The 15045-nt window shown below is 36.1% G+C and overlaps 1 protein-coding gene across 1 annotated transcript; it reads right to left on the bottom strand.

Moving 5' to 3' along the window:
• Positions 1 to 250: 250 nt before the first annotated feature.
• Positions 251 to 10301, bottom strand: hrh2b (histamine receptor H2b). Its single transcript, XM_023962908.2, has 3 exons — positions 10223 to 10301; positions 2241 to 3075; positions 251 to 860 (listed from the first exon to the last, which is right to left on the bottom strand). The coding sequence occupies exons 2-3, from the start codon at positions 2931 to 2933 to the stop codon at positions 405 to 407; spliced, it is 1149 nt and encodes a 382-aa protein (XP_023818676.1). The 5' UTR covers positions 2934 to 3075; positions 10223 to 10301; the 3' UTR covers positions 251 to 404.
• Positions 10302 to 15045: the final 4744 nt, after the last annotated feature.

The following is a 15045-nucleotide window of genomic DNA, read 5'->3' as shown; positions in this document are numbered from 1 at the left end:
TTCAATGTTCTGAAGTTCTCCAGGTCATTCTGCACAGGTCAAGTCAAACATACAGACATTTTGCATAGAAAATCACTTTCCTGGTAACTCATTTACTGTCATTTCCAGGCTTGAAGGGAGAGAAGATAAACAGTTTGCAAACTTTTAACTACCTTTTTCATTATTTATGATATATTTGTTCAGCTACCTGGACTAGGTAAAAAATAGAAGGCAATGAGAAACAAAAAACACATTTTCTTTTACTAACAGGATTGCATTTTGGATTTTTAGATATGATGTTTTATTTTTATGAAAAATCTCTATGTTAAAACCATGTTTTTTTGCCTTTCTTTCTGAATTGTACAAGTCCTGTACAAACATATGTTATATAGCTGCATTATATAGGTTGTCAGTTCCTCTTGCCTTTATGTCCCCTGACATACAGGGAGGGTTTTCTCCTTGGGTTCAATGTTAGCAGAGTCTGTTGGTGTGTCAGGGGTTCGGGGTCCTCGTATTTCATTAATGAAGGACAGTAGTTTGTGCGCAGAAATGTTACTGAAGCTCTGTTTTCTGTGCCATGGACCTCTGCAGAACAGCAGCTGAGCATAGGCCCGACGGAAATCCCTGTTGAACGCCGGATACAAAATCGGATTAAGGGTTGAATTAAAATAGCCCAACCACAGGACAACGGAATGAATTATGTTGGGAGGGTTCGTCTTTTCCATCAAGCCCACGCAGGTGAAAAAGGTAAAGTACGGAAACCAGCAGATCACAAATGCCCCCAGGACAGCAGCCAGGGTCACTGTGGCTTTGTGCTCTCGGACGATGGTTGCTTTCGCTAACCGTGCAAATGATGGCGTGGTGGCACGGATACGTCTCACCTAAAGGTCAGCGAGAGACAGAAAGAGGAGGAAGAAGAGGTTATTCACTGTAATTGAATTTCCGCATTGATCTGACCAGTACAGATAAACATAGCAGCCACATTTACTGTCATGTGCAAAAGTTTGTACAGTATATTCTCATTTTCATCTTTAACTCTTTACGCCTCTATTCATTAAAACAAATTGTATGTCAAGAAAGATATACGTAAACAGTTGGAAGTATCTGCCCCAGTTGAATGACCCACCTTTGACAGCAACATTATCCTTCATTCTTGTTGAGGATCATTGCCCTAGTTTTACTTACAGCATTGCTTCATTTCAACACAGTTTCTAGAAAGTCAATTATGCAGAGATTTTAACGGAGTTCTGGACTTTGACTTTTGTAAATGTTGCCTCTTTAGAGGTTTGTTTTTGCAATTGCTGGACTTTCCAGTTCTGGAAACAATATACAATGTCCAACAGATGAAATAAATGTACATTTAAAATTTAAAGGAGAACACAGAGCTTTTAATAGTTTGATAATGTTTCAGATCCTGTCTTTTTAGACCAATGATTTTCTACAGTTTGTAATTTTGTTACTTCCTCATTTTCTTGACACATGAGAATTCCTCTTAGCAGCAAACCAACAACATTTTAGATTGCATGATCTGTTCATCAGAGGCTGGGAAAAATATACAAAAAGATCAAAAAGCTGCAGAAAGGCAGGTTTCCTTGTATTTATTTGATAGTTTATATTTTTAAATAATAGTATTGTATTTACTGCATCGTAAGGTGTATGGGATTATAAGGCGCACCACCAATGAATGGTCTATTATGTAGTAAGCTACATGTTAGAAGCGTTAGCCACATTAGCATATTTACAATATTTCCAATCTTGTTTTCTACACCTAAAAAAACAAACTGATGCCGTTCAAACAAACGTCACTGTGACTACGCTAACTTTCAATACTGAAAAAAGCCACTGATAATGCTACATGTTACCCGCGTTAGTGTATTGACAATAATACACAACCAGAAATTTTGACAGAATGCTGTGTAACTCTCAGAGGCACACTATCTTTAAAAAAAGGTTTTTATGTGTGCCTTATAGTGCGCAAAAATATCTTAGGTAATCATACAAAGTAATAGGCTATACATGATTTTCATTGTGAGATTATGTTAAGATATAAATAAGATACAAGTGCACCATCTTTAGTCTTTTTTTTTACACAGAAATCGCAAAGGATTGGAAGACAGGTCTACAAACTTTAGCAGCAAATGTAGTTTAGCTTTCTTTGTACTGAAATGCAGATTATTAATTTGAAATAATGTTGCATTCCATTTCCCCAATAGTAACCTAAACCTTAAGCAGTGACCTCATAAAACAGAAAACACACTGACCTGTTCTCGCGCCACCTTGAAAATGCACAAATACATTCCACACATGAGCACCAGTGGCAGGTAAAACGAGGCAAAGACGTAGATAAGAATATAGTTATTGTTCCATTCAAACTGGCAGTAGTGCCCCTCCTGGTCTTCATCTCCCATGAGCCAGTCCAAGTTCTGCACCCTGTAGTCTGCTGTATTCCAGCCCATGTGGATGGGCAAAAAGGACACTGCAAGGGATAAAGCCCAAATGGAAATGATAGCCAAAGCCACTCTTCGAGGGGTAACAATCCGCGAGTGGTTGAGAGGAGATGCGATAGCAAGGTATCTGTTCACACTGATTGCCAGGAGAGTCAGGATAGAGGAGGTACAAAACATGACATCGAGGGCTATGTAGATGTTACACAAAGCTCCTCCAAAGGGCCAGTTGCCGTTGCGGAGCTCCACTACAGCTGAAAGGGGCAGCACAAGCAGCCCGAGAAGGAGATCTGCCACCGCCAGCGACACCACAAAGCAGTTCGATAATCTCCAAAGTCGTCTGCACAGCCCCACTGCCAAGCACACCAGCACATTGCCGCCAATGGTGATGATTATGACGGACACGAGGACCAGCCAACGAAGAGCCGTGACCACCATGGCTGCCTCCTTGGTTTTTGTTGTTGTTGATTTTAGCTGGTTTTTCAGTTGGAAAGGTTTTGAGTCGTTCATTCACTTTTCTGAATGTTCTCCACTGCTTCCATGTCACTTTGCCATTGCAGGATCTTGGAACTTAATCAAGCGGAAAGGATTTCCCTGCCGTGTGTTTTCCCATTGTGCCACAGCAGCTGCTTCTGAATCAATTGGCTACCTGCTAAAAGAACAACATGAATAATTAACAAACACGCTAACCACTTCAAATAAATCACGTCATTATTGAAGTATAGATAGATGACTTTATGACTTTATTAATCCCACAATGGGGAAATTTCATTTCTGTATGTAGTTAGTTAATCCATGTAACATCTAGTTCGATACCAAAACTGCATTTAAAAAGAACATTTATTTGAAACGAAGAAAAAACAGTTGGGTCTTAAAAATTAATTTGTTTTATTAGGAAAACCTGTGAGTTGAGGCAATCAATGAATCACAGTTTTACTTAGTTTCATCAAATGCAACATTTACTTAACAGAAACAGTAGGTATGTTTAGAGACATTGAAGTAACCTGGTTACAATCTGCTTTACCCAATCACCTTGGTTTTGGAAATAATCCGTGAACCAATGTAAAGTTTTTCTAATAAAAAAACCCTGCATAACGAATGCAGGTTAGTTTAGGTGTGGAAACCAGGTTTTTGCTCTGCATAGGGGCCTGTGAAAACCTGATTTTTCTGGTAACAAGTTTGCCTCAGAAATCGGTTTTCACCAATGGATTTTATCGTACAAAATACAAAAGCTCTCAACGATCTACACTTGTAATGTGTTTAATTATTGTGGACACTTTTAAAATTCTATGCAATGATCAGATTAGCTTCCTGGCCAAATGTGTGAACGAAAAAACAAAAATCAAAAAGTCATTGTTTTCCTATTAGTAGAAAAATGCATCAATAGGCATCAAATAATCTGGCAACATTTACCTATCAAAGAAACTGTTTCTTCTTTTTTAACCCAATAAAATGTGTATCCCCTTTGTTTGTTTTTTTCTTTTCTTTGCAAGGGAAAAATTTATTTCCAACAACACAGATAGGTCAAACAGCATTTGTTGTTTTTTTTAAACTTCTAAGTCTTTACATGTGTTGACTCAAAATTTTGGCAGGTGGGAACAGAACCTGCAATCCTCTGATCACAGGTCAACCGCTCTACCTCTGCGCCATAGTCACCCCATGGGCTTTAAATAGCTGTTTTTAATATTAAATGTTGTAGTTGGTACCAAGTTATGAGTCTCCTGGTTATTGTCATCCCAAAGCAAGGTCAAGTAGTAGTTTAGTTACATAGCTCAACTAAAACCACAATCTGGTATGAAAACAGTTCACATGAGTACAACACAACTTCACATCATTGTGATATTTTAAAGATTGAAGGCAGAATAAGAATAAGAGAGTTGTTGAAAAATATAATGTCATCAATATTAGCCGGTCATCCATGCTAGCACGTAGCTGCCAGCACTCAGAACCGGAATGTTCCATTGAAAAAAAATTACGAAAATACATGAAAAATACATATTTTAAAAGATCAACTATTCTACGTAAACCTTGGTTGATATAACAAATAACTTATTTGATTAAGCAAGATAATCATTATTTGATTTGTACAATCTTTCGATTCAAAATAGGTCTTTGCACAAAATCTTGAGTAGGTATTGCCCAAACCAAGGGCGGTAGAATTATGATTGCGTCATCTGTGGATTGCAAAGTACTGTTTAATTTTAATTTTAATCAGATCATCATGCTGTTAGAGTGAAATGGCTTGTTCTCAATCTTTACAAATATGGCTGTGAAAGGTCTCTAATGACCATTTCTGCAAATAAAACAATACTTACTTTTGGACCTACACAAAAGATTTTGTGGTAACAATGTATTGTTGACTATGCAGACAACAATGTATTGAAGCCAGGTTTATGATACACTGTTTTAACAGAGACCTTCTTGCTTATGAAATAGCTATACCTAATCTTGCTTACGTTTTTAAATGCTGAAAACATGCTTGGTTATCATATCATTTCAAAATCAGTGTTTGATCAAATATAAGGTTGATGATGATATTGCAGTAAAAAACAAAAAATACTTATCTTTTGTTTATCCTATTAATATTGTATGAGCTATTGAACATCAGTATTCAAATACATTTTTGGATATCAGATAATATTCGGTAACGTCTAAAATAAACTTAAATTAAGACCTTAACCTGTGCTTAAACCAGGCCTGCAGTATTTTTTCTTGTTTTGCATGTAAAATGACTAATATCTAAATTTAAAAACTGATCAAGAAAGGTATTGCATATTTTTCTTAAAACAAGTTTAATAATCTTACACGTGCTGCTGTTTTGATCTAAAATCAAGATCGATAAGATTTTACAGCTAGTTTTAAGATTAATAATCCTAGGTAGATTGACAAAATTTGCAGTGCAACATCAGTGATATAACTTTAAAAAGTCATGCCAAAGCAAAAAGTCATTACTTACATGTAAATTTTTCCACTTCAAAGCACATTCACGTGAAAAAAAACATTTTTCCTGCGCTGCTAAACACAACAAGGGCTTTCTGTCCCTGTGAGGATTTCCCCTTCAAAAACTATTTCGGACACCCTTATCCCTCCAAATGCCAATACAATTGGAAGGAAAGGCATAAACCCGAGGGATAAAGGAAGAATTCAGATTCTGCCTAATATTCCTGAGAAACTAAAACTATCTACATCTTAAAAAGCATAGCAATTCATGTGAAGGGATTTGTGGGTTTCATTCTGATTTTATTGATCTTGACTGACTTAGTCAGTGTATTAATGCTCACAACAAAGAATGATGTGATAACTGACTTGAGATTGGAAAACTGGACCACCTGATATACCATATTTACTCCACAGGTAGAGTGGGAAATTCAGTATTCAGTATTTCGATTTAACTCCAAAAATGGTCTTCTGCTTTAGAACTTCTGATTCTGATTACCCCTGTCACTGTTACTTCTCTTATGCTCTAATGCTTCTTATTGACCCCCTCCTGCCTCACCCCGATTTTGCTTTATGGACTTTTAGCTGAGCTAATAAACCTGCTGCATTTGGATCCAGATGTCTGCCTGTTCTTGTGACACCGCGCCAACAGTTCCAACCACAAGTCAGAGGTAAATTTATGACTACTACCGCTCTGCAGAAACTAAGTCTTAGAAAATGTCAGTCTTTTTTTTATTTTGGTTAAAATTGGCATAATCGTAAGCAAAAAAGCCATTGTGAGCGCTTTTACAATAAATCCAAATATGATTGGAGTGGCAGTTTAATACAGTCAGATCCAACAAACCGAAAAAATACAAATTCTGCTTTCTGTTCTCGTGTCACAATAATTAACATTTTGCCTTCACAAGTTTTTTATACCATGAGACTCAACTGGAACTTGTCAAAAAGGGATAAAGTTACACATTTAAATGAACTATAATGGTCTGTATTGAAAATACAGCTTCTCACAGGTGATGTTTTACAAGCTTACTTGAGCAAAAATTAAGCCGAAAATAAAAAAAAAGGAAACCCCAAAACCAGCTCTAAGCATCACAGTTTTGATCTGCCTTGATGTGCTTTTATAAAACCTTAAGTCAGAGAGCCAGGGCCTGCGCTAAACAAAGCAGTTTTTATGGCTTGTTTGTTCATGAGCAACTAAACTAATTTTCCAGGACAGCTAATTTCATGTGATGATGTCCGTCCGCAACAGCCAGAAGTGTCTTTGTCCTTTCAATACAGAAAAAAAAAAATATCCACTTTACGGAATTATCATATCATAAATGTTTTATAGTGTGCTGCACAATTTTAACACAGGTTTAGCTTGATTAGTTTGAACTTCAAAAAAGCCTGAAAAACTGAATCAACTCATTTTATAAAAACACTGTTTAGTTAAAACAAAAAATGGTGGTTGTTCAGTGAAAATCAATGGTTTAAAAAAAGACATGAAGTGAACTAACACTGACTTCCCTTAATCAACACAGACACATTGGCAAAACCAATATTTAGTTAAATATATTGTGTACAGATGATAAGAGGTCTGAAACTCTCACACAGATTCTAAGGTAAAGAGTTATTAGCTCCTGTGTTTGCATTTTTTAGTGATTATAAACAGGACAAGGACTGGATGACCATGTATTTGCTATTTGTTGATGCTGTGGGAGCAGCTCTGTTCCATTTTTTACAATTTCCTTATTCAAGTTTGCTTCAGTTGGTAATAATTCGACCCAAGTCTGTATTGTATGCATCACTGCAAAACTCTCTATTTCAGTTATACGCTTCTTACATTCATGTTATTTTTTTCTGTTTCTTTTAATCAATGCATTTGATTATTTGATATATGTGTTTTTGTTTTTTGTATTGATCCAAATCTAATCAAATCTAGTCTAATCATCCAGCAATGATACTCCAATTTAGGCCAAACTGCTTCTCTATATCTATGGGTCCTCCCTTTTGATCCAATTATAGGGGTGTTTGAAACTGTAGTGGTGCCCGAAAGTGTTTTTTAAGGAGCTGTAGCAACTTAGGGCTGGCTATCCCTCTTGGTAGGATGATTTCACGTCGCACTGTGGCGCGGAGTAGAAATGCATTTCCTCGCTGGGTGTGGTCTGAAGCACAGATGTTTAAAGTTATAAAATAGATGTTATGTATTTTAGCACTGGAAGGAACACACTATCGCAGCTAAACTGAGACTACCGATGACGTCATATCTATTGGCATTGAGGGATAAATGGTTAGAATAGGGAGAATCAGTAGGGAAAGGGAATCAATTCAGATTCAGCCTTTGTGTAGAAAATGAGAACATTTATAGTTTCTAGAAAGCACTGATGAAATGGCAACATGTCAATGTAGCAACATGTCAAATGTTAGATGTTATCCCTTGAACTACATGTTTTAGTAAAAACACACTAAGTAATATGTTTCAACTAAAATACTGCTACTTAACTTAATAATGGTGTGTTTGGTTTTAAGTAATAAATTTTGCAGATGTCAGCAGCTGATGTTCTTGAAGCCCAGTGATCTACAAACATGAAGACATTGCAGTAATGACTAAAGCAGTCCAATAGAGGCAACACAGATAAGTACTGAGTTGCAAACAAATATGCTAATAATCGAGAGAGGGTGATTCACCTGTTTAATAAAACATACTGAGTTATAAGCATTTTGTTAGAGAATAAATCTGATTTGCTGAATTGATATTGATTCTTTTTGTTCAAATATAGTTCTCACTAATAAAAAAAATCAATTTAAGTTTATATATAATGAAAATATTTTTTATTTCATTTTAAACAATGTGGGTTTTCGATGTAACCTATTTTCCTGTTGCAGACACTTTAGTGAAGTGCATGTTTGCAAAAATGTGCTAACAGATATTATAAAATACAACAAAACACAAAAGGTGCAAAATGATTTTGGGGGTATTTTATGATTTTATCACAAAGGTAGAAAATGGTCAATGTTGACAACACCTGCACTTTCTGTCTCAGGCTGGTTGACAACCAAAGTAACTGGAGCCAGATCAGTACACCAAGTAACCACTAGGTGCCTTGTCACACAAGCCTCTATTTGAAGGGTGCCTCTTCATGGTTTTCTATAATCCATAATTGTCTGCTGCTGATTACCTGGATCAGGTGTGTTTAGCCAATAAGGAGCTTCAAAGGCAGGTTGGTGGTTGTTTGGACGCCGGCCCTCGAGGCCTGAATTCTGACACCCCAATTAAACATTTAAAAAAACAACTTCTACACAGGAATTCACAGATTGACAGACTGATTTCAATACCGGTTTTGTCTTTGTGGTTAGATTTAATGACCATGATAGTTGTGATTATAAAAGTCTTTATGTTGTTTCATAATTGAGATCAAATTTGTACTAAAAAGAGAGTTTTTACTTGGTGTGATCATCATATTTTAAGATTAGATCATTATCAGATTAGATCCATCTGTCATTAACAGCTACAAATCAGTAAAAAATTAAGATGATTTAGAGCAAATGTTAAATGCTTATATCTGTCAGCAGAATTATGTTTTTTTAGTAAGTTTCAAAGTTTCAAATTCAACTTTTTTGTTATTTTTCTTTTATTTGCTTTAGTATTTTATACTCCAAATTGGTTAGATCTGTGGCTACTTTACTAGAGACTTTAATATGTATGTTTGCTCAGCCTCTTCTATCACAACAAGAATGAACATTTAGTGACCCAACAATTCAAAGTACATTCATTCAAAAGAAAGAAACTACTATTGTCTTCCAGTATATCCTTCTGCTGACTTTCTGGCTTTGGAAGACGATAAAATTAGATAAAAATTGAACACTATCCTGTCATGAGTGACCTAGGATCAAATTTACGGGCCATAGGCTAACATATTTATATTTCACGCTCTGTGCTAATCTACAGAAAAATCCCTAATCTGCTTTCTAGGCAAAAATCCTGTTTAAGAATTGAGACACAGCAAGAAAAGATTAAGGACTTAAACTTGTTTATGAAATGCATGCCCGTAATGGGAAAACATGTATGAAAAACAACACAGCTCTTCATTTGCAACCTGGGAACTTTGGCCTTATGTTGTGCAAGGAATTTAAAGTAATGGTTATTTTAGAGCAGATTTAACTAAATGAGAACTAAATGCAAGTTAAGAGATGGGTATCTACTACGTTTTAATAATGTGACATATGCATAATCACACTACCTGAAAAAATCCAATGAAATGTTGAGAATTAAACAATTTGATAAAGTGTCCGGGTCACAAAAAGACGGTTTGAAGGTTTTGAATCTTCTTAGGCCTCCTGTTCTATTACATCTATATCTAAACTAATTTGAAAGATCAAGAAAAGGTTAAATGCTAATCAGAAGTTTAACTTTTGGAGCTTTTCTGATCTCAATTCAACATTAATCCTGATCAGGAATCTTGAAACAAAGTAAATTCAAAAAAACTAAATTAGCTAAAATAAACATTCAAAATGTAATCAATCACTATGGATTTTTATTTATTTCTGAAATAAATCATGACCAATTCAAACTGTAAAATACAGAGGAACTGTTTGTCTTGACATGTACCATAAAACACAGGCAATATATTACCACAGCTTAAGCCGCCGGCTGTCTGCTGTGAATGTGTAACTAAAGAAAATGAAGCATAACTGAATCTCTGAACACATCTGTCTGTTCCAACACTGCATGTCGGCATTGAAACACTCGATCTCAGTCAAAGTTGAAGTCACACCTTTAAAAGTGAACGGTTTATGTGAATTCTATAATCATGCAGAAACCCAAATTCATTTCCACTTGTTTTATTATCCTAGACGTAATGGAACAAAGTTTGCAGACTCACCTCATGTTTTGTCCTGAATCTTTGCAAGATGCGTCAGAATATCCTGTAGTGGTTTTCTGGTTCCTTGATTTTGTGTGAGTGCAAACTTTGCTTTACTTCCCTCTGCGTTGGTCTCCTCCCCTACCTCCCTCTCCTTTCACATTGTGGGCTAATCCACTTCTAAGTCCCACAGATGCCACCATCTTTGTTTTTTTTTTAAAGTGTAGCTTAAAAAGAAATGTATTTCAGCTCATTCTGTCTATATTTATGTCAAAATTACATTTTACAAGATACATTTTTTTTATATTTTTCATTTTGAAAATGTATTTTTTTGTTCAAAGCTCATAGGTGTGAAATTGTAAGAAAAAACTGTATGAGAAAAGCCACACTTCTGCTACATTAAGCCAAGACACAACCCTTTTATTAATTAGTATAATTAAAATCATCTTACAGATTTTTAGGATTCAAATATGAACGTTTGATTTAGTTTGTGTATTATGTGTTATAACTGTTAGTTCAGCATGTGACATAATAAGTTGAAAATGCACTAAGTGAGAACACACAGAGTCTGGCATCGACAAACAGCGATGATGATCGCCATCATCATCACCACTGCTATGAACTCTGCTTGGTAACAAACAGAAACAGACACATCTGTTTAATATAATGAGAGGGCAGATCAGGTTATTTCACAAGCATGATTGAAGCAAGAAAAAATAGAACTTTCTTTTGAACAAAAGTGTGACATTTTTGCAAATTTTATACTATAAATGTGCTAAATACTGCATGGTGACGCCTGCAATAAAAGAGACAAGGGAGAATTAAATATGATACAAGATTTTTATTTTTTTATTTCTTCTGTTTATATTCCGTTTATTTTTTCTTGTTCTTGCAACCTATTTCCTTCTTTTCCCAAAAGGTCTTGCCTTTTGCCAGACAAAAGTTGTAAATAAGAATGTTCTTAATCTGTCCTGCTTGGATAAATAAAAGTGACATAAAATATATGAATAAGCAAAAGGAAAATAAAGAAAAAAGAGTGATGACAGTGAAAACATCCAAGAAATATAAAATACAAAACATTTAAATACGATCTAATGTAGATGGATGGATAGATAGCTGCAATGTAAAAACTTCTTCTTTCTCTTTCGGCTTTTCCCATCAGGGGTCGCCACAGCGAATCATCCTTTTCCACCTCACTCTATCATGGACATCTTCTACCCTAACATTAGCCAACTTCATGTCCTCTGTTAAGACATCCATATATCTCCTCTTTGGCCGTCCTCTTGCCCTCGGGCCAGGCAGTTCCATCTCCAACATCCTTCTACCAATATATCCACTATCCCTCCTCTGAACATGTCCAAACCATCTCAGTCTGGCTTCTCTGACTTTGTCGCTAGCAGGCAACATGAGCCGTCCCTCTGATGTACTCGTTCCTTATCCTGTCTAACCTGGTCACTCCTAAGGAGAACCTCAACATCTTCATCTCCGCTACCTCCATCTCATCTTCTTGTCTCTGTCTCACTGCTACCGTCTCTAACCCATAGAGCAGAGCTGGTCTCACCACTGTCTTGTACACCTTTCCTTTGAGTCTTGCTGGCACTCTTCTGTCACACAACACTCCTGACACTTTCCTCCAACCGCTCCAACCTGCCTGCACTCGCCTCTTCACCTCTTTTCCACACTCCCCATCACACTGAACTGTTGACCCCAAGTACTTAAACTCCTGCACCTTCTTCACCTCAGCCCCCTGTAACCTAACGCTTCTACCTTGATCCCTCTCGTTCAGACACATGTATTCTGTCTTACTACGACTGACCTTCATGCCTCTTCTTTCCAGAGCAAACCTCCACCTCTCTAGCTGTTCCTCCACCTGCTCTCTACTCTCACTGCAAATTACGATGTCATCCGCAAACATCATTGTCCAGGGAGATTCCTGTCTTACCTCGTCTGTCAGCCTGTCCATCAGCATAGCTGCAATGTAAAAACTAAATCTTAAAAAAAGTAAAACAAAAAGACACTTATTTCAAGGAAGTTTTCCAATAGCATAATTATTTTAGTTTGAGAAAACATGTCTTCGTGACGTGAATTTTTCTTGGCAGATGTTTATTATTTTTTTATTTAAAGGAAATCTGCCATGGGAGTGAGAATTTTGATTATATCTAAGGGAACTGTTTTTGCAAATTTTAATAAATTTTTTATCAATGGCGCCTTTCTGGACACTCAAGGTCGCCTCATAGGACAAAAGATAAGTAAAAGCATAAAAACACAACAACAATAACTCCACAATAGCACAAGTAAGTTAAAATTTAAAACATCAGTTTAAATATTATGTGCTAAATGCATGATGAAAAAGAAACATGTAAAGATATAAATGAAAAAATAGAATGAAATGCAAAAAATTAGTAATTAAATACCAAAAAATAAAATAAAACCAATAAGTAATGTATAACTAAGAATTAAAAATCATCTAAAAGCAAAACTAAGGGGGGTCTGGAGGCTCTTCTTAAAAATCTGTACAAGCTCGCAACATGATTTTGTCCTCACCTTGGGACCAACTAAAATGTCAGTGCTGAAAGTAGATCACTTAAATAAGAAGGTCCAAGACCATTAAAACATTTATAAACCATTAAAAGAATCTTAATATCAACCCTGAAATGAACAGAAAGCCAATGCAGCGATTTTAAAATGTCTGTAATGTTTTCCCACATTGGTGAATTAGACTCCAGATCATAAACAGTATGACAGACAAACCTTTTCATCAATAATTGCCTTCAGCTTCAAATGGATTTCTACATTTTCCAAAACTATGAAAATCAATTATATCAATAAAAATATTTTTTCTAAACATGTAATTGCTGTGTTTTACAATTCTAGAACAACTCATCTGCTGTACTGACAGCTTTAGAAACCTTCCAAAAATGTCAGTACAAGTAGGGGCTGTTGTGCAAAATCAACCACATGATGTCAGTGTATTCCTTTCTACATACTCCTACAACAAAACTAGTTAACAATTAATGTAAGTTTGAAGAATTTGGCTGAAAAAAGAGATTAAAGAGTAACAAGGATTACCTGAAAACTGTGTCATCAAGCTGGAATCATCTGCGCTGCAGCTGTTTCCTTTGACCTCCCTTCCAGGAGGTGTAGTTACTAATCTGTGCTGCTGTCACATTCTGAATGTGTGCACAATTATCTAAATTGTTATTATATGCTTTGATACAAAGGAAATATCTTTTTAAGCCCCTTTATTAGCTGGTGGGAAAGTTAGCAACATACCAAGGAAAAGGCATAAATTACATCAATGTTTTATTTTAACCCTTGTGCTATCCTATGACCCCACCCTTACATTGACGTGTTCTCCCTACCATGACAATGGTGGATAAAGGTGGAGAGGATTTCATGTAATCCATGGAAACCAGTGAAGATCACAAATCATTGAAGAAAAAAGGTTTAGCACTGTCTAGTGGGGTCCAGATGCCTAGGATAGCACAAGGGTTAAGAGGCAGAAGCAAGAGAATAACAAAGCTCAGGCAGAAACAGCAGCAAGCTTTATAAAACTCATTAGGACATTGGGGCGGGCAGAAACACATCTCTGAAATGCAGAAGTCTGACAGGAGAGGGAAAAGCTGCTCTTTAAACTAAACATAACATGCTCTCAGTCTGAAATTAGCCTCAAATATAAATGCTATTCAAATGTAAAATGCTATGAAAAACTGAAAGATTTGCAGCTATTTGGGTACCCAGAAAACTAAAGGGCTGATAAAGAGTGAAAGCTATCTGTTCTCAGTGAAAATGGCTCTTTAATCCACCTGCTGGACTTTTGTAGGTACTGATGTGGAGAAATTAAAACGGATCCTTTAAGACCGTCTATCTGAATGCAACTACACAAATAGTTTGCAATTAAAATTAATTTAACCTGAATCTTGCATATAACATTTTTTTTTAATACAAACATCTAAACTTACTTGAACAGAAGCACAAATTCATCCTTGGGATTTTCTTCAATTTTATATGTCCCAGTTTTAAAGTAAAAATTAAATTATTATCCAGATGTTTTTGCGTCTACTGATTTTTTGTGTTTAGGGCTTTCATGGAGCAGGAGTCTATGGGAAACCAAAGATATATATATATATATATATATACATATATGAAGTACAGACCAATGGTTTGGACACACCTTCCCATTCATTTGAAGGAGAAGGTGTGTCCAAACTTTTGGTCTGAACTGTAAGAGATGTATGTAAGATGGCATTACTCACTTCTTTACGGTAGAAGAAAAATTTGTTTATTGGTGTGAGCAATGAAAATAAATGTCTTAGTTTGGTTTGGTTTTACAGAGCACTGACAACCGGAAAAGATGAGATGCTTTATTCACTAAGGGTGGGCGATACTGGGAATTTGGGTATTGATCCAAGTAATTACAGGGCTAGCTGATATTGACACAAATACAGATATTTCTTTATTAGAGCTTGATTAGAGCTGAAGGCCTTTTTTATTGGACAGGTTTTACTATCACAAAAAGAGCTTGTAAAGCAGGGGTGTCTAACTCATTTTGCCTCAGGGGCCACATTCAACCCGTCTGATCTCAAGTGGGCCGGACCAGTAACATAATGGCAAAATAAAGCAGCTTTGTTTTTGTTAATTTACTCAATTGGTAAAAATGCCTCAACCAACGTGGTAGCCTAATCATTTATTATTCATTCATGGAGACCCAACATATCTTGAATAAAATTAAGGCGCAGGCCAGGCGCAGAGAAGGCCCCCCAAAGGCATAAGCAAACCCGGCGTCCGGCCCCCGGGCCACAGGACAGGGGCGCTTACAGATCTTAAAATTTCTAACAGACCAC

The sequence above is a fragment of the Oryzias latipes genome, chromosome 14, assembly GCF_053564925.1.
Source record: "Oryzias latipes strain Hd-rR chromosome 14, Olatipes_Hd-rR_3.1".
In the NCBI taxonomy this organism is placed as follows: Eukaryota; Metazoa; Chordata; class Actinopteri; order Beloniformes; family Adrianichthyidae; genus Oryzias; species Oryzias latipes.
This window is presented reverse-complemented; position numbering and strand designations above follow the sequence as displayed.